Source organism: Peromyscus leucopus, chromosome 8a (genome assembly GCF_004664715.2).
Source record: "Peromyscus leucopus breed LL Stock chromosome 8a, UCI_PerLeu_2.1, whole genome shotgun sequence".
NCBI classification, from domain to species: Eukaryota; Metazoa; Chordata; class Mammalia; order Rodentia; family Cricetidae; genus Peromyscus; species Peromyscus leucopus.
The window spans coordinates 9,139,819-9,159,012 of record NC_051085.1 but is presented as its reverse complement, the minus strand read 5'-3'; the positions used below and the strand labels follow the sequence as shown (position 1 = coordinate 9,159,012).

The 19,194-nt window shown below is 45.0% G+C and overlaps 1 protein-coding gene across 1 annotated transcript; it reads left to right on the top strand.

Annotated features, from left to right (window-relative positions):
* The first annotated feature begins 2,788 nt into the window (after positions 1-2,788).
* On the top strand, positions 2,789-19,168 carry LOC114696888 (sodium-dependent glucose transporter 1A-like). The gene is given in 5 exon segments (XM_028874847.2): positions 2,789-3,118; positions 14,392-14,560; positions 15,652-15,768; positions 17,924-18,913; positions 18,916-19,168. Coding segments are annotated over 4 exon segments (1,425 nt in total). The 5' UTR covers positions 2,789-3,118; positions 14,392-14,394; the 3' UTR covers positions 19,068-19,168.
* Positions 19,169-19,194: the final 26 nt, after the last annotated feature.

Genomic DNA, 19,194 nt, shown 5'->3' with positions numbered 1-19,194 from the left:
CAATAGAATGAGTAGTTTTTACTTTATCTAGGGTAAACATTAAAGAGAATAGTTTTCTATGTATCCAGGGTAAACATTAGAGTGAATAGTTGTTTTCTAGAAGTATTTTGACCTTGAAGAATAATTATGGAAAGCAGTAAAAAAAAAAAAAAAAAACGGTGATTGTTTTCCATGATTTATAGATTTGTTTTTCTGAAGGGGTTTCACAGCCTTTGCATGACTTTGGTCACGAGGTGCCTCCGGCACACCTCAGGCTCTTAAATTATTATGTATTGCAAACGATACACAATAAAGGACTAGTCATGAGGACATGTGATGCTTTCCTTTAGAGAGACATAAAAATTAAATAGGACTTTGGTATGAGGAAATATTTTACATACACCTCGCCGCGCCCCCCCCCAAAAAAACTTTATGTAACAGTCAATAAATATGCCTTTGTATGGCTGTTCAGGTTTAAGTTCATCAGAGGCCAGACCTTCCTGCCGTCTGCCACACAGGCCTTAAAATTTCATCTTGGAATGACTTCTTTCTTTACGAACCCGCACAACACAATACACGCAACAGACCTTAACGTGTGGAAAGGGACCTGAGGGGAGGGTGATAAAGACAGGAGGAAAATAAGAGAGGGTGGGGGGGTGTGAGAGGAAACACAATGCACTATACACGTGTGTGAAATTGTCTGAGAACAAATGTAATCATTTTTAAAAACAGAAGGTTAAAGAAACTAGAGTTATTTAATTTGTGGACAAAACCACTATCTGACTGGAATCTCCAGCTCACCCCTGCTTGATCTGGCCATCCCTCCCTCTCCAAACCGACCCTTTCAGAAAAACCGCCAAGCGGTAGCTCCCCAATTGCACAACCCCCGCCTAAAGCGTTATAATCGGGCACAGGTCATCGCCTGGTGCCTACAGGATGTTTAAGCCCCCTCCTTTAGAACGGCCATGTGATTTTGCCGCTGACCCCCTTCCCCGCCCTGTCTGGAGGCTGGAGGACTTACCAGGGAGTTGTTTGGATCAGATATAGCTGGTCTTTTACTTTTTAACTTGGCTTGGTCTGGCTTACTGGCGTCAGCAGAGAAACGGACTATCAGGGCACAGAAACCCTATCAACCACCACCATGTAGGAGAGTAAGCTTACCACTGAGGCAGTTCGTGGAGGTGACCTAGAGTCCACATTAACTTTAGTGAGGGAGGGAACAGAGAAGGACAGACAGAGCTGAGAGACTGGGAGAGGAGATGGGGGAATGGAGCCCAAAGGATGACCCCAAAATCAAAGGGCAGGTATAATGGAAATGGTGAGGAAGGAGCTGAAGGGATGGGAAATTGTGGCAAGAAATGGGAATGCTGGATTTTAAGATCTCAAAGTAAAGCCATTGCCAAGGACGATGTTTTGAACCTTGGTGTTAAGCCTGTGGAAACAAAGTTGTGTGGCGAGAACACTGAATCTTAGACCAAAGTCACTGGAGTGCCTGACGGATGTCCAGAAATGATCTGCGAGGTCCACAGCTGTGACATGCATAGGCAGAAGATGGTAGAAATTCCCAGCTGTGGAGTGGATGGGGAGGCAATGGAGTGTGAGGGGGAGCTCCTGTCTTTGGATTAAAAAAGACAGCTGACTCTGAATTAGGGATTTTTGAAAACCTGAATTTTAAGTTTTATGTTTATCTATAAGACTGAGAACTTTCAATACTAAATCTGACACTATAAATCATAATTCTCAAGTTAGGTTTTAAGAGTAAGTTAGAATTTGTCTGTTTTCCCTAAAAATACTTTTATCCTGTGTAGGACCAGTAACAGTTGGTCATAATTTTTCTTCTCCTGATTTCCTCAATGGCCTGCATGGCCAGCATAATCCGGTATGTAAATATCTATTGGATGAAACGACATCACAGATTACAAAATTTTCTGCTTCTTTAGTGTCATGAAACAAATATTGACTTGTTCTGTAGTTAGGATTCAGCAAATAATAGCAACCCTTGACAGGTGTCAGCAAGTGGAATAAGGTTTTTGTGTGTTTTGTTTTGTTTTTGTAACAAAAACAACAAACAACAAAAGCCTTCTGGTGTGGTTCTTGACCTACAACCTTATGAAACGATGTTTTCTCAGTGTAAGTAATCAGTGATGTAGAGAACGAGGTTTTCCGGTGGATAGGACAGATTTTAGACAGATGATCAACACATCACATTGTTGGCTTGAGTGAAGCAAATGGAACAAAGCTGCCGCCCGATAACGGCACAACCTCTCTCAGATCACATGACTTTACTCAGCAATCGTGACAATCAATGCCAGGCTCCAGTCATGTGCGGGAATTCCGGCTGATGGACGTTTGAAACCGCAGTTTTGAACCCACACGTGTGCCTTGAGCTATTTGGCTGTTGACTAGGCCAGTGATTGCTGACCGACCTTGGGCGAGCTCTCTAGACACCTGGCTAAGGTGACAGCAGAGGATGGTGAGGATTGCCAGGGCTCCGGGAGCCTGTTCCAGAGCTTCAGCAAGTGTCCTTGGCCTGAAAGCTGAGTAACAGACCGGGAGAGAAGGCAGGGATGCCTGCAGGCTGTAAGGACGACCTCCCCTCCGGGTTCCCTCAAGCTTAGCAGCACAGGCTTTTGAGCGACTGTTGCCAGGCTTCAGTTGCAGCTCAAACTCGCGCGGCGTTCGGTTTCCCCGGCAACCACCACGCCTTCCGGTCCGACTCTGGCTCCTGGTTGGCCAGAGGCCCGATTCCCTCACGCGACCGCAGGCGATTCTGGAAGATGGAGAGAGAAGGTTCTCAGCGGCCCGCCGGGGCCAGGGTCGAAGTCCAGCCGCCGGAGGTCCTGAGTCGGGACGGTCCCCGGGGGAAGGTGGTGCCGGGAGGGACCTCGGAGCCTGGAGGAGCCGGAGCGCAGAGCCCCGGAGCGTCCGCCGGCAGCAAGAGCTCCCCGCAGGCGCCGAGCTGGAGCTGGAGCTGAAGACCGGGAGCGCCGGGCCGGCGGCGGCCGCACAGCGGCTCCACCAGGCGGAGACCCCGGCGGAGAGCGAGCCGGCCGCGGCGGCCTCCCGGCGGAGGGGCCGGGCCAGGAGCGCGCTGCGCTGGTTCTCCACCGCGGTCCTGAATGCCGCCTTCCTGGGGCTGGTGAGAGCTGAGGCTGCACCCCTCCTGCATGCGACCTGCCCTTCCCAGCTGGACTCTCACCTTCACTGCCTGCACCTTGGGCACTTTAGTTAAACCCCCAGGGCTTCGCTTTCATCGGCTAACACAATTCTAATCTTGGAGGGTCGCCGTCAAGAGCGTGGTTGATTTAACCTAATAAGTCGTGTCCTGTCTTGTCCCGTCCTATCCCCCCACTCACCCACCCCCCCCTCACCCCGTACAGCCTATCTTTGTAAGACTCCTTGAGTACTGGGGAGACAGAAAGCAGGCTGGCTGCCCAGGTCTGTAGCCATAGCTGTCTAAACCTTAGTTATTATACAGAAAAAAAAAAAAACTACTTTGGGGGATCTTCTCTTTCTGGTGGCTTGACTAAATTACACTAACCGGTTGAATTTACGGATGGGGAAATAATGGCAAGAGGAAAACAAATCGTTTTTCTGGACCGTACGGCTGGTTAAGTGGCAGAGCTGAGAACACCTCTTAATCGGCCAGCAACCTTCTTCAAATTAACTCCTCCATTGCATAAGTGATTTTCATGGAGCAAAGTGCAAGGCTTGAGTGCTTTTTGCAAACCCTTGAGCTACCTACCCATCAATTCAGTATTTGTGGCCAACCACCCCCATCCCCATCACTTCATGATTGTGATCCAGGGGAGTTGGGAGGCAGAGTCCTCTGAGGAGTCCTTCTCTCTCTCCTAGACTCTGAGGCACAGTCATTTCTTAGATTGTACTGTTGGGGCTGGAGAAAGAAACCCCTGCGCGTGCTTTCCTGAGCACTCGCTGGGCGGTGTGAGTCCTTGGAGACAGGAAGTGCTTTTCCTCTTGTATCAGTTCCTTGCTGTGCACCTGTGCTCATGCTGAGCCGTAGTCCTGGACCAATGCCGCCTGGGTAAGAGCAGAGCGGTGCATTTAGAACCAACAGTTCTTGAAATGTTGTTGCGGGATATTTGATCGTACTGTGCCACTCTGAGACTCTTAATATAGTTAACCTTGAATCAGGGGCAGAGTCAACGACTAGCTGACTGGAGTTTGCCATAGAGATTTCTGGAGGACCCAGGCTACAAAACACTAGAGAGGCACAGGAACGAGTAGGAGGGGCTTAGAAAGATTTCCGACCATTTGATCTGGGAAGTGTGGAGAGAGAGAGTCAGCTATTGGTTCCTCCAATGCTTTCTTGATCTATCAGGTTTTTACCCCAATATCTGACTCCTGAGTTTTTATTAATAATAGAACCATTTAGATAAAAGCTTTCAAAGTGTAAATAAATTAGAAACTTAATAAAAGGAATTTCTTTTAAAAGACAGCTCCTTAGACTTTAGGTCTTGTTATACCTACTAAAAAGAAGAGCCTGGAAAGTCCATTTTTGCACGTTCTTTATACAAATGAAGCTGCAGGAACTTCTATCTGTGTCAGTATCTGTAGGCAGAACAAAATGTCACATGCAGGAGGAGCATTTTTACTGTAGCTCATGTACAACTTTTGCCCATTTCTGGGCATTGGCAGTTCTATGAACAGAGTGCCTGTCTGCTCAGGCTCTTTTCCAGAATATTCTCTCAGCTTGCAGTTTGTTGACATGTTAAGGTAGGTTACTGTGTCCTACCCAAGGAGGTAGCTTTTCACATGAATGGCTGTTTCATCCATTTGTGGAATTCAAATGTCAATGACCGGTTAGTTTTCTAGTTCTTTCAGCTTTCTTCCTGTTTTGTTACGTAAGTTCCTATGGGTCTATGAAACTATTCATGAGTCTTGAGGCGACACAGTGGACCAGGGAGTCAGTTATGATGGTTACTAGGACAATAGTGCTGAGTAACTGAAATGGGTTAAGATCAACAATACAGTTCATGCAACAGGTGCTCAATAAAATTTGAGTTCCATTGGTCTTAATTGTTAGGATGGTGATTAAGGCCCACATAAGATTGCCTGATATAGCCAAATGGCACACACCTTTAATCCCAGCACTGGGGATGAGGTGGCAGACAGATCTCTGAGTTCGAAGCCAGTATGGTCTACAGACTGAGTTCCAGGACAGACAAGGCTACACAAAGAAACCCTGTCTCAGGGTGAAAAAAAAAAAGAAAAGAAAAGATTGCCTGATGGAAAGAAGCATCCAGCTTTGGCATGGTGGCACATGCCTGTAATCCCAGCACTTAGAAAGTGAGGCAGATTATCAGGGATTTAGGGTCATCTCAGCTACATATGAAGTCTGAGACTAGTCTGAGCTCCACGGTGCTCTACCTAAAAAACAAAACAAAATCCTTTGTTTTCCTGAAGAAAATTACTAATTTAGTAAGTTCCACAGACAGCACAGCCCCATCAACACTGAGTTTAGTCTGAAGTCCTACATGCATGAGGATTAAGAACAGCCAGTAATTAAGAACTGGCCTGAAGCCGGGCGGCGGTGGCACGCCTTTAATCCCAGCACCTGAGAGGCAGAGCCAGGCAGGTCTCTGTGAGTTCAAGGCCAGCCTGGGCTACAGAGCGAGATCCGGGATAGGCACCAAAACTACACAGAGAAACCCTATCTTGAAAAAAAACCAAAAACCCAAACAAAACAAAACAAAAAAACTGTTAAAACTTCATGACAAACCAAAAGGTAGCAGTTAGGTTTTAACCAAATTTCAACACTTTTATGGTATTATCTGATTACACTTTCAAAATACTGTGAATTAAGAACAAATAACCTCACTGTTTTCATTCATTCATGAAATTTGCCCAACACTTTAAAATGGCCACAGAATTAAAACTTTTTAAAAGTCAAAATGTACTCTACATACTACACTTTCCTTATGGGCTGTGTTAGTATCTTCCATGGCAAGATCCCCAAACTACTATATAAAATGCTCTGTAAAGTCGATAACTAGCTGCTGCAGAGATGGTGTGGTGTACAGCTCTTACAGGGGACCACAATTTGTTTCCTAGTGTCCAGGTCAGGCCGTTCACAGCCACCAGTACCTCTAGCTGTGGGGTCTGATCCGTTTGTCCTCTGGGGGCACCTGCACATCCCCCTCCACAGCACATACATACACCTAATTAAGAAATAAAACAAATATTTTTTATTAATAGGCACTTGATTGATTCCTTGAAAATAACAGTTAAAAAATTACCAAGGATTTGTAAAGTTTGATACCTTAGTCTTAAGTTTATCTTCCAGAGTGAGAAAAACTTCTTATAAATTGACTCTTATGTCCTTTTGTGATCCCTTGATGACCAAAAAAAAGTCTAAACAAATTACATTTCATGTTTCCTGCCTTAATAAGAAGTGAAAAGAGAATTTCTTCTTCCTTTCTTCCCCTCTCCCTCCTCCTCTTGTCTTTTTGACAAAATCTCTGTCCCTGGCTGGTCCTGAACTAATTCTGTAGCCGATATTGACCTTGAACTCCTGAGGTACGGCGATAATAGCTGTGTGCCATTGTGCTCAGTTTGTGAAGAACTGTGGATGAGGCCAGGCCTTTATGAAAGCTAGGCAAGTGCTCTGCCAATTGAGCTATATACCCATCCCCAAAGCTAAAAACTTCCAAACCAAGAACTAATACGCTAACCAAGAGCTATCACCTTTGACGTGTAGGTCTTCCAAACCTTCCCGAAAAGCATGACGAGGAAGCTGTTCACGGGTGTTCCCCTGCAGACATTGCTGAAATCTGTACAATGTTCTCTTTCCATCTGGTCCATATGACATCACCCTTGGGCCCACTTTAAGATTGTCCGTGGAGTTCTGACTTCCACGTGGACTCCACTTTCTTGGTTTTTGGCTTCAGCATCTGCTTCTTCCACTGTTCTTGTGGTTTGAAAACCTTAAGTGTTTCCAAAGTCTCCAAATCTAGCATAAGCTCGCTGCAGCACTGTCTGGCATCCTGCTGCCGACCCACATTCCGGGTGTAGGAAACTAAACAGTTCTGCAAGGAGAACACCGAAGGCAAAGGCCAGCCCCATAGTATTAGTCGCTCCTGTCCATACCGAACCCTGCACATGCTGGAGCAAAGGTCTAAGGATGCTCCTCTAGCAAGGAACAGTTTTAGAGTACAGTTTACAATATATTTTGTGTGTGTGTGTGTGTTTGCAGCATGGTGTGCGTGTGGAGGTCAGAGGTCATCCTTGGGAGTCCGTTCGCTCCTTCCACTGTGTAGGTCCCGGGGCGGAATTCAGACTGTCAGGTTTAGTAGCGCTTGCCTTTCCCTGCTGAGCCATCTCTTTGATCCTGAAAAATCTAGACACAGCATCAGAAATCTCTCTTGTATGACAACAGACGACTCCAAATTCCTTTAATTTACTTGCCAAAAGCACACAAGTAAGAGCCATCAACACGGGTCAGTGCTCTTCTGTATCTGACACAGAGACAGATTGCCACAGTGGCGTAGCTTGTCTTCAGAGACGCACTCAATGACTGACCAGCATTTGTGGGGAGAAAAATGTACCTTTTGATATTCTTCTTTCTGCACAAACATTAAATTATTTTGGCACCTTCAACAGCTTCTACGTCCCAAATCCATCTCAAGCAGGAGGAGCTGTAGAAAGTTCTCAGTAAGGGAACACACCAGAAAGAAAAAGCCTCAGTATCGAGTGGGCTGAGAGTGGACCACAGGCTCAGTAGTCAGAGAATCACTGTTAGGAGCCAAATCAGCTCCTTGCTGTTCTTCACGGTGGTGACCAAGAGGTCTCTGTTTTCTCAGTTGGTCTGGTAACAGGAGCCATATGAACTTAGACAACCAGTTCGTATAACCGCTCGAAAGCCTTGATATGGCAGGCTTGGCATCCACCAGCCTGGGTGCTTGCAATCCAAGTGCTGGCTGTTCCCATGGATACATCACGTGGCCCTTCCTCTCCCCTGGGAAGTTTCCTTAATGTGTGCAGGAGCATGCCCAGAGAAACAGCAGTATCTTCACGGGATGCTGGGTTGAAACCTGGACCTCCTCGTCTTCCCCTGAGCTGAGCCCCAGTCCCTCAGGCATCCTCTCTTTAGAGCCACACTGTCCAGCAGTAAAGCAAACGAAAGGAGTTAGGAAGGACATTGTTTTCTCCATCTCCATACCCTAGACCCAACACGGAGGGAGGAAGTCTATAACAATAAGTTTGTTCCACTAATTTATGTGAAATATTAATGTTCCCACTGACCTTTCAGAGCAGCTTCTCACTCCTCTGAACCCCTGGAGCATCTGATCGGCTGTAAGATTCATCTTTCCCTAACTAAGTGTTCACCGCAAATGGCATACCAGTGCCCTGAGACTACAGAGACCAACCGCCCAGGATCCCTGTTAGAAACATCTTCACCTGAGACTAACTTCTTCTCTCTTACTGTTTCAGGGCAGGTGCTAACCCTACATAGTGACTGCTTTGGCCTCTGATTGTGAGAAGGTTTGGGAAATTTCAAGGAAACCTACTAAAAAGTCAGGAAATAACAGGTCAAACTGCAAGATCCAACCAGGCGAGAGACTGAAGGTGGCCGAGAACTCGCCACAGACTCAGGATGTGTCCTTGGTGGTAGAGTCTGAGCAGCTGCCACTTAGATTTGTTCACCCATCAGAAGTTTATAGATCTAAACAAGGTGGGGTGGCGGGGGGGGCACTTTGTGATCCTTTTTAGGGGTACAGACTTTTAGTGGAAATGGGCCTTACTGTGTTTAATTGACACAAACGAGCTGTTGCCTATAGACACAGAGGTAATTCTCAGCTTGTAGGAGCACATGCAGATACCATCTGCAAATACCACTCGAGTTTTTTATTTTTTATTTGACTTTTATTTTGTGTGTGAGTGTTTGCCTGCTTGTATATATATGTGCACCACATCCATGCTAGGTGCCCATGGAGACCAGAAGAACTGGAGTGACAGACCACTGTGAGTCACCATGTGGCTGCTAGGAACCAAGTCCAGGTCCACTTCAAGAGCAGCAAGTGCTCTCCATGCTGTGCCCTCTCTCCAGCTCCATGTTTTCTATTTTTGCTAGTGACCAGGTTATTAGTTGAAAAGATCATGTTGTCATTACCAGGGAGTGTAGGAAGCAAGGGCAGAGCTGTCTAGCATGTCCAGAAGAGCCCTCCATCCTCTGGAGTGTGATGATGAGTCACTGGACACCTGAACAGCCCTGGCAATGGTAATGTGTTTCCCGACTGGGAGTACCTAGCCACAACCCCATCATTGATCTGGTTTCTTGCTACAGTGTTAGCTTTTTCTGTATCCGCACACTATGGTCCCAAATATTCCCCTCAGAGGAAAGGGGAGGGGTTGGGACACCAGGTATTAGACAGGAAAAGTAACAAGGCTTATGCGATGATAGAGAAGGTCCCACCATGTGATCTTAGAGAAGTGACCCATACTTATAATGGTGTCTACTTTCTGGGGAGAAATGTCCCTGACCAGCTTTTCCTAAGGTCTCCAGCCAGGCACAATTTGAGCAGACAGGAGAAGTCCATTCCAGTTAAGAAATACAGATACAAGACTGAAGACCCAGAAGTTTTTGCTGCAGAGAAAGAAACAAAACAAAACAAAACAAAACAAAAAACCTGGAATGGCCTCTTCCAAGAGTGAAAGGTCGTAAGTTTATGGTGTTTCTAAAAGCCCCATTCTCCAGACTCTAGATCATGGAAATCCTGGCTAGCACCAGTTAGTGGGTAGTAATGGGCTTTTTTCATCTTAGAAAATATACTTTGGTGGAATCCCTTAAAGCCATGACTACTGAGTAGTGTTATAGTTTATGAGAGTGCAAGATATGTGAGTTTCTATCAGTAAGGGTGCAGCCCTTTTTTAAAAAGGTATCACTCATGTTGTATGGGTATGCCTGTATGCATTGATGTATACCATGTGTGTGCAGGTGTCCCTGGAGTCCAGAAGAGGGTATCAGCTCTCCTGGAACTGAGTAACCGGAGATAATGAGCCATCTCGTGTGGGTGCTGGGAACTGAACCTGGGTCCTCTGCGAGGGCAGCAAGCACTTACCCACTGAATCTTTCCAGTCCCAGGAAACACCCTTGAAGTGACTACTCACAGAGTTTAGTCCATGTTCTCCAGTGGGAGTGGGTGCAGTTACCATCAGTTGGTAACACCCGGGGCTGTGGCCTCCAGCTGGTTCACGCGTGTGCCCGAATGCCACTGTGCAGAGAAACAAGCACTGCTGTTGCTGGAGAGCTCTCTGTGAGTGCTCCACGGGAAAGCATCCTTTTCTTCTGGGGCAGGCTGTCATGTAGCCCAGGCTGGCCTCACACCCACTGTGTAGCCAACAATGACATTCAGTTTTTGGTCCTTCTACCTCCTCCTCCCAGATGCTAAGATTCCAGGCCTGTATCATCACACCCAGGTTATGAAAATTAAATTCCCTAATTATCACAGCTACATAGCTCCAGCCTTTCTGTATGGAAAAGGCTCATACTGGAAATAACCTCTGCGGGCATCAGGTGAAGGAATCCACCCACGAGGGTTTAAAGCATGAAGCTTCTGGTAACATATCACTTAAGGCTTTTATTGTGTCAACCAAACTTAAGGGTTTGACAAACCAAACATTGGTTAGGAGCCTCCTTTCATATCCATCCACGGATGCTTGGTTATGTTCTGGGTCATTTCAGCTCTGCACGGTAAGTCTTAGAGATCAGAGCTTTCGCTGTTACAAGCTTTAAAGACAGCGAGCACCAGGCAGACATGCCAAGCGCACAATTGGCCATGGATTTCCATCCCTTAAACACCAGTTTTGCTCTTCCACTTCAGGTGCCTAGAATTGTTCATTAAATAGATTATGGTAGATCATTAAACTTGGATCAATCTTGTGGAGCTCATTCAAACCACATAGCTTAATAATTTCACCACTGGCTACTTAGCATGAAAATCTGCAAGTCATTTCCTTGGTACTTAATTCTTATTGTGTTTGCTGCTGGGTTAAACATCAGCTTGATGTTTATGAGCCACTGGTTTCTTCATTAGAAGTCTGAGAATTCCTACCCAGCCTAATGGAACGATCTTAAAGTTACAGAATCCTGTTCTTGTCGGAGTCTCTGCCATGAATGCCCTTGAATGCCACACTGAGAGTGGCTTGGTAAAGACCCCTCAAACAATGAACTGTAAGTGACAAGACTAAAAGTGGCCATGGTCAGAGACCATGAAATAGTGATGCACTCGGCAAGAAAAGTTGTTTATGTTGATGACCTACAACTTCTCTGTGGTGGATCTTGTTGTGTTGCCCATGTTGACCAAAACTCATGCTCTGCATTAACCCTCCTGCCAGCCTCCTGATTAGCTAGGACTCCAGGCAGGGCCTCTGCCTGACTCTTGAATGTGATGCTTACACATAACAATTAGGATTGATGTTCTACTAGCACTGGTATTTTTATGAATATTACATAATTTCTGAGACACATTAACAATAACACACCCCTACAAAAATAACTGAAAATTATAGCATTACTTAATTTTTAGCAGCATGTCCCATGTAATTAATATAACAAATTAGCCCAATTAATTTACTTTCTCTAATTTTGTTAAGAGAATTATCTTTTCGAGACGTGCCAAGGATCCATTGGGGCACAGGGATAATGAGAGTCCCTGTTTTCTAGGCAAAATACCTCAAGTTTAAAGTAAAATCCTCCACAATATCTTATTAAGACCCTAGCATGCTGACAGGGGAAGGAGGCTGTAGTGCATAGAACTAATGTACTAATATTAAAAAGAAAAAGAAGGAGTCAGCCAGCATGATAAGAAAACCTTATTTAGTTTTTTACAAGAAGGAAATTGTAGTTTTGCAGTGTACTTTATATACTAATGCCCAATTTTTAGAAAAATTTGTAAGTAGTTCTTTTTTTTTTTTTTTTTTTTTTGGTTTTTCAAGACAGGGTTTCTCTGTGTAGCTTTGCACCTTTTCTGGAACTCACTCTGTAGACCAGGCTAGCCTTGAACTCACAGAGATCCACCTGCCTCTGCCTCTCGAGTGCTGGGATTAAAGGCATGCGCCACCACCGCCTGGCAAGTAGTTCCTTTCTAATCTCAACAAATATGGTCACATGTCCACAACTTTCTACAGTGTTCTTACCTGTTCAGTTTTTCCCTATTTCCTCATCTTATTTATTAACTGATCATATACTTTCGTGCAAAAATTGCCCCATTTTCCCCTTAAAAATGTATCATTCTGTCCTGAGGTGACCCTTACTAAGGCGCATATTATCTCTTGAATGTGTCTTGTTTTTAGTAGTTTTCATTTCATGCGTTAATTAAAATCTAATTTTTAAGTTCTCTTTAATTTTGTCTATGTGTGTGCTCATGTGGGTCTGTGCACATGGGTGTAGGTGCCTGAGGAAGCTGGAGGTGTAAGATTCCTCCGGAGCTGGAGTTTCAGGCCATTGTGGGCTGCCCAGTGTGGGTGCTGGGAACCAAACTGGGGCCTTTGCGAGGGCAGTAAATGCTCTTAACCTCTGAGCCATCTGCCAGCCTCCTCATGAATTAATTAGTTTTTAATCTTTGCTCTCAGGTGCTGTCCACCTCATATTTTGAGACAAGGTCTCTCACCTGACATAGAAATCATTGAGGTTGGCTGGCCAGCGAGTCCAGGGAGCTGTCTCTGATTTCCTGCTCTGAGATTACAAGCACGTGTCATCTACCCAGCTTTTTAAAATGTGAATCTGGAGATCTAACTCAGGCCTCCTGCTGGTGCGGCAAGCTCTCTGCCCACTGACCCCTGTTGTTTTAAATCTAGAGGCAGTGTCTCACTGGATTACTCAGGCTAACGCTGAGCTCAGGCTAGCCCAGTCAGGTCCTGAATTCTCTACTCTCTTGTTTCAGGCTTCTGAGGTGCAAGGTTTATAAACCTGTGCCACAAGGCCAGGGTGAGGAACTATCTTGTTCAGTTTAATTCTTAACAACTGCACAAAGTACATTTGAAACTATGCAAAACCTACTCAACCTGGTCGATAGTCTCAACCTGGGGCGGGAACCTTCCCTTGGCTGTAAAGTAAAGGCTGCAGTGACTTGAGGTCCTTGTGATTTAGTGGTGAGTTCCCAGAAAGCACCAAGGCTCAGTCCGGGTCTCAGAAGCACCAGAATACATTCACCTTCAAAAAATGACTAAGAAAACTAAGCAAACCTTCATGATGGAGCATGTCAGCACTGCAAAGAAGTTCCTAATGTGCGTAAAACACAGAAAATACAAACTACTGTCGAAGCCTAAGAAGTGTGTCAAATGTGTACCAAAGACAGTGAAGTACTTTAACACATAATGTGTGAAGCACGTGCCTGTGATCGTGAAGTGTGATAAATGTGGAAAGACAGAAGCTATTGTCTTGTGTTTAATAAAGAACCGGAAACTTCAGAAATTCCTAAAGTCATGGTCTATCCATAGAAGACCCTCAGAGGGAAGGGAGACCGTGAGGAGGATTTAGATGCTGACAGTGACTCGGATGATGAAGAAGGGGACATGCAGGTGGCCCCACAGCATGGAGTCAGCTGCAGAGGGCTCAGCCAACCTTGACATCTGATGGGAGAGTCAGGAAGACTGTTCAAAATGGGCAGAACCGACACATGAGCAATGTAAATTATAACACTTGAATAACAAACAGCTGCATATACAGAATATGTGTGTAAACACCTACTGTGGCATGCTGTACAACTATGGAAATTGTTTAGAAAAATATATTACCTAATGTCAAACCATCCAGTAAAAATTGGTGACTCTGTCAGAACTATCTCATGGAAAACTGAGATGATTAGCTCACAGTGAACGCATTTCCATAGCCTGACCTCAGGTGTGTGGCTTCCTTAGCAAAAGCCTCCTTGCATCTTACCAAGCAAAACTGTTTGTTTTTAAACACACACACACACACACACACACACACACACACACACACACACACACACACACACACATACTACAATCATGTGTAGTGATTTTCCTTCAAAAATATTTTATCTTATATTTTTTAGAGACAGTGCCTCTCTGTGTAGCCCTAGCTGTCCTAGAACTCTCTGTAGCCCAGGCTGGCCTCAAACACAGAGATCTGACAGCCTCTGCCTCCCAAGTGCTGGGATTAAAGGTGTGTGCCACTGCTACCTGGCAAAATATTTTTATATACTACATCCCATTGTTTTTACCTTTTCCTAGTTTGGAAATATATACTCAAAAAATGCGTGGGCTATATAATTAATAACTAGAAAGGAAAATCCAACATTACTTAAAAGTAACCCATTGTCTTATATCACCCCCTCTTTTTATGGTTGAACAATCTGTTACCACTCTTTTTAGACATGACTTTAATTATTGTATATCAAAAGCTTTTGTCTTTTTCAATTCTAGGGAATGAGTGTTGCTATCCTGGGACCCACATTTCAAGACCTGGCAGCAAACGTGAACAGAAATATCAGCAGCCTGTCTCTGATATTTGTGGGTCGTGCCTCTGGGTTCTTGTGCGGTACCACGATTGGCGGGATTCTCTTTGACCACATGAATCAGTTCTTTCTTTTGGGTGAGTAAACCCCTCCTTTGCTGTTCTGTGCCTGTCCTGACTCTGCACGTTGGCTCTCTGAGTGCAAAGCACAGCCTGCAGATGCTTGACAACACAAGGGGCCCGAGCTCGGGTGTCTTTTCTGGCTGCTGGGCTTCTAGGCTCCTGCCCTAACCTTGGCAGCTGGACAGAGTCTGTGCTGATCCCTCTGGGAACTTGATCGGCAACCCTGAGCAGTGCTGACCTTTACCGTAACGTAGGCTCTGCTCCAGACCCACACACTGGCTGACCATGGAGCCCTGAGCAGTGCTGACCTTTACCGTAATGTAGGCTCTGCTCCAGACTCACACACTGGCTGACCATGAAGCTCTGTTTATCTGGGGAAGGAGCAGAGCTTCTGAGTCACAGGGGTCAGAATGACTCCTGGAACCCAGCCAGGCTCTGTGGGTTCAGATTGAACATGAAGGGCAGGGGACTGTGAGTGAAATGATGTAGACTATGCTTTTGTGTGTCACTGAGGAATCCGGACTGTCCTTTCCATCCCCTGAAAAGACGGCAAAGCTCTTAGCATAACATTTCTAATAAATTGACACAATTAAGAGAAATTCAGATGAATTATAAGATACAAAGCAAGGAAAATAAGTTATTGCTGATGAATAAAAAACTGGCTCTTCTTTACTGAAAGCATTGTTAGCCCACATCTAAATATTCTCTAGTTTCTTAAATGTGCGGCAGTAAGTAAGTGATTTCTGGCCTGTCTCCTTTGCTATAAAACTTTGCGTTGCTGTATAATTTATTGTGATTGTTAATAGTACTATAAACCTGCTTAGGTCATAAGTTACAAAAGCCTTATAGAATTTACATGATTTTGCGTGGCCACTGTAGAAACTGCTACTCTCAGTGTTAATTCATTCTTATTTTTGTATTCTTAGAGGTTTGGTGATCCTGAGGGATACAGCTTTTTTATAGCTCATTTTCATTTTTTTAGTATTAGAGTTTATTTCTGCAGTGGGGATCAAACCCAGGGGCTCATGCCCGCTAGACAAGCATGCATTTTACTACCGAGCTGTGTTCCCAGCTCCCACAGCTGAATTTCTTACCTTTCCTCCCAGGGCTGTCCATGGTTGCAACAGCGGCGGGCCTTTATCTCATCCCGTTCTGCAAGACGGCACTCATATTGATCATCACCATGTCTGTCTTTGGGGCTTCCGTGGGCGTTGTGGATACAGGTGCGTGAAGCCTGCAGTGTGGTGTGTAGGGGTGGGAACCCTACTAGAAAAGCACAGCAGATGATATCAACTGTCCCGTGCATACTTTTGTAATGACACAGATGTGCTGACTTGGTCATGGGGTCACTCAGAACATCCTTGTAGCAGCTGCACTTGGTGCTGATTATGCAGTGATTTTGAACAGCCAACTATACAATTGGACGTAATGCTTTGTTCTGTGAGAGACTGATTTGCAGGAGCAGCCCTGGGAAAGGGCCTTCTGTGGTTGCAGTTTGGGTGAAATGGGCGTGTGTTAGGGGGTTACATTTTATCATTGTAAAGCAGGAGGAGTAGATGGTTTAGAACAAGCATCATTTGGCTAAGAAAGCACAGACGAAGACATACAGTTAAATACACCCTGTTTTCTGAGCTAAGAGAAACTCTGTGCTGCTTTCCTTCTTTCCTGTTAATTTGTTTGAGAAGTTCTAAATCTCCAAAGGTACAGCTTTTCATTTGTCAATATCTATTTGAAAATGTACAAAATACCACACATGATATGGACTTTCCTTCAATTCCTGCTGTCTAGCTCTCCCTTGATATTCTTTCTTTTTACTTTTATTGAAAATAGATTTTTTTCCTCACTTAATACATCCTGATTACAGTTTTCCCTCTCTCCTCCTCCCAGTTCCTCCCTAACACCTCTCATCTAGATCCACTCCCTTTCTGTCTCTCATTAGAGAACAGGCTCCTAAGGGATAATAGTAAGACGTAATATAATGTAATATAATATAATATAATATAATATAATATAATATAATATAATATAATATAATATAATATAATATAATATAATATAATATACATTAGGAGAAAAACATACATATCAGAATTTGACAAAACAAACCAACAGAGGGAAAAGAGCCCACGAGAAGGCACAAGAAACAGACCCACTCATTCACACACTCAAGAATCCCATAACCACACTAAACTGGAAGCCATGATACATATGAAAAGGACCTGGTGCAGATGCATGCAGGCCCTGTGCATGCTGCCTCAGTCTCTGAGTTCATATGTGCTTTGCTCATGTTGATTTAGAGGGCCTTGTTTTCTTGGTGTCCTCCATCCCCTCAGGCTTTTACACTCTTTCTGCCTCCTCTTCAGCTAGATTTCTGAGCTCTGAGGGGAGGGATTTGATGGAGACATCATTTAGAGCTAAGTGTTCCAAGGTCGGTCAGTCTGTCTGTCTGTCTCTGTCTCTGCCTCTCCCTGCCTCTCTCTGTCTCTCTCTCTGTCTCTCTCTCTGTCTCTGTCTCTGTCTCTCTCTCTCTCTCTCTCTCTCTCTGTGTGTGTGTGTGTGTGTGTGTGTGTGTGTGTGTGTGTGTGGTCACTGGCTGTGGATCTCTGTGTTTATTCCCACCTCCTGCAGGAAGCTTCTCTGATGAAAGCGAGCAAGGCACTGATCTGCTTCCCTGGCTGGAACATCCCTTGATGGTCTAATGTTATCTGATACATCATGTAATATTTTATAACCCAGGTTTCATATGGTTGCAAAGTTACAAAGAATTATACGCTTATTTCAAAGTAACTGGTTGAAATAAAATAGCCAAAGGATGGATGCTTATGGCTTTCCCCTTGCCAGTGTTCAGACAGTGTTGTGTGGATTCTGAAAGGTATGCCTGTTTCCTGTAACTGAAACATCTAAGTCTAGAGCACTTGGGTTCCTAATGGAATGTTTTGTATTTATTATGTCCCCCACAATTTTCAAGTGGTTGCCAGAAAGCTTTGTCATTTGTCCTCTATCTGATGATAAAATTGTGCCTGGTAAACACACATATTTCAAACACTTGCAATGAATAGGTCTATAGTCTTACTCCCCCGTGTGGTATCAGCACTGTTTATAACAGCCTTTTGCTAGTGTACATGGCTCCAGGGAGGTAGTGCTTCACCGGCTTGTAGCATCCCATGTATGAGGCTGGGATATTATAACACATAGTTTTCTGGTGTTCATGGGTCAGTTCCCTGATCAGAATCACTTGGGGCCAATGTCAGGTTTAATGTCGCAGATTCTCTGCCTCTTGACACAGGCTCAACCTCTTTATTGTGGTAAATGCCTATTTGGTTTTCCCTACACCAAGTGACAGTTTTACTTTGACCATTCCCCATGTTTCATTGGCAGGTGCAAACGTCCTCATCTTGGCTCTTTGGGGAGACAAAGGAGCTCCACACATGCAGGCCTTGCACTTTAATTTTGCCTTGGGTGCCTTCCTGGCTCCCCTGCTGGCTAAACTGGCCTGGGGGACAACAGCATCCGCTCAGAACCACACAGAGACAGACTTTGTCCCTCTGATGCTGAACCGATCCTCTGGAGCCACCTCAGACTCTCTGTTTGCGGTGCCTGAGGACATGAACCTGCTGTGGGCATACGCTTCCATCGGTACCTACATTTTAGTAGTCTCTGTCTTCCTGTTTGGTCTGTTTTGTAAGAAACGCTCGAGGCAGAAAAAATCCACAGCATCCGCTGAGGGAGCTCGAAGAGCTAAATATCACAGGACCCTGCTCTGTCTCCTCTTCTTCTTCTTTTTCTTCTATGTTGGAGCTGAGATAACTTTTGGCTCTTACGTTTTCTCCTTCGCCACCACCCATGTTGGCATGGAAGAAAGTGAAGCAGCCGGCTTGAACTCCGTCTTCTGGGGGACCTTTGCAGCCTGCAGGGGCCTGGGCATCGTCTTTGCGACACTCTTACAGCCTGGAACCATGATCGTGTTGAGTAACATTGGCAGTCTTGTCTCAACTTTCTTTCTGGTGCTTTTTCACAAGAGCCCTCTTTGTCTCTGGATCGCAACGTCTGTGTACGGAGCCTCCATGGCAGTCACGTTTCCCAGTGGCATTTCCTGGATCGAGCAGTACACCAGCCTAAGTGGGAAATCCACAGCATTCTTTGTAATTGGTGCCGCTCTGGGAGATATGGCGATTCCTGCAGTAATAGGAATTCTTCAAGGACACTACCCAGAACTTCCCATCGTTCTTTATACATGTCTGGGGTCAGCCATATTCACTGCTGTTTTATTTCCTGTGATGTATAAATTAGCCACCTTACCCCTGGAACGCCAGCGCAAAGGGAAAAGAAAAGGCGAGGACCAGAAAGCCCTGTCCATTAGTTCTAGGCTATGAGCAAGAGACTGAACGGGAAGATACAACAACTAAAAAACTGGAATGAAATGGATTTTGAAGTGGTTGGAATGAGTGACCCAATGAGGCCATCTGTAACAGGGTCATCTAGAGATGTTCTGCCGGAGCCCACACAAGTGCCCCTCTACTGAGTCCTCCGCAATCCCCCGAGACACTCCTGGACAAAGGGGACATATACTTAGAGAGAATGAGTTGCTTAACGACTTCACTGAATAAAGAGTTCAATCAACTAGAGAGTGAGGATTTTTCAATACCTAC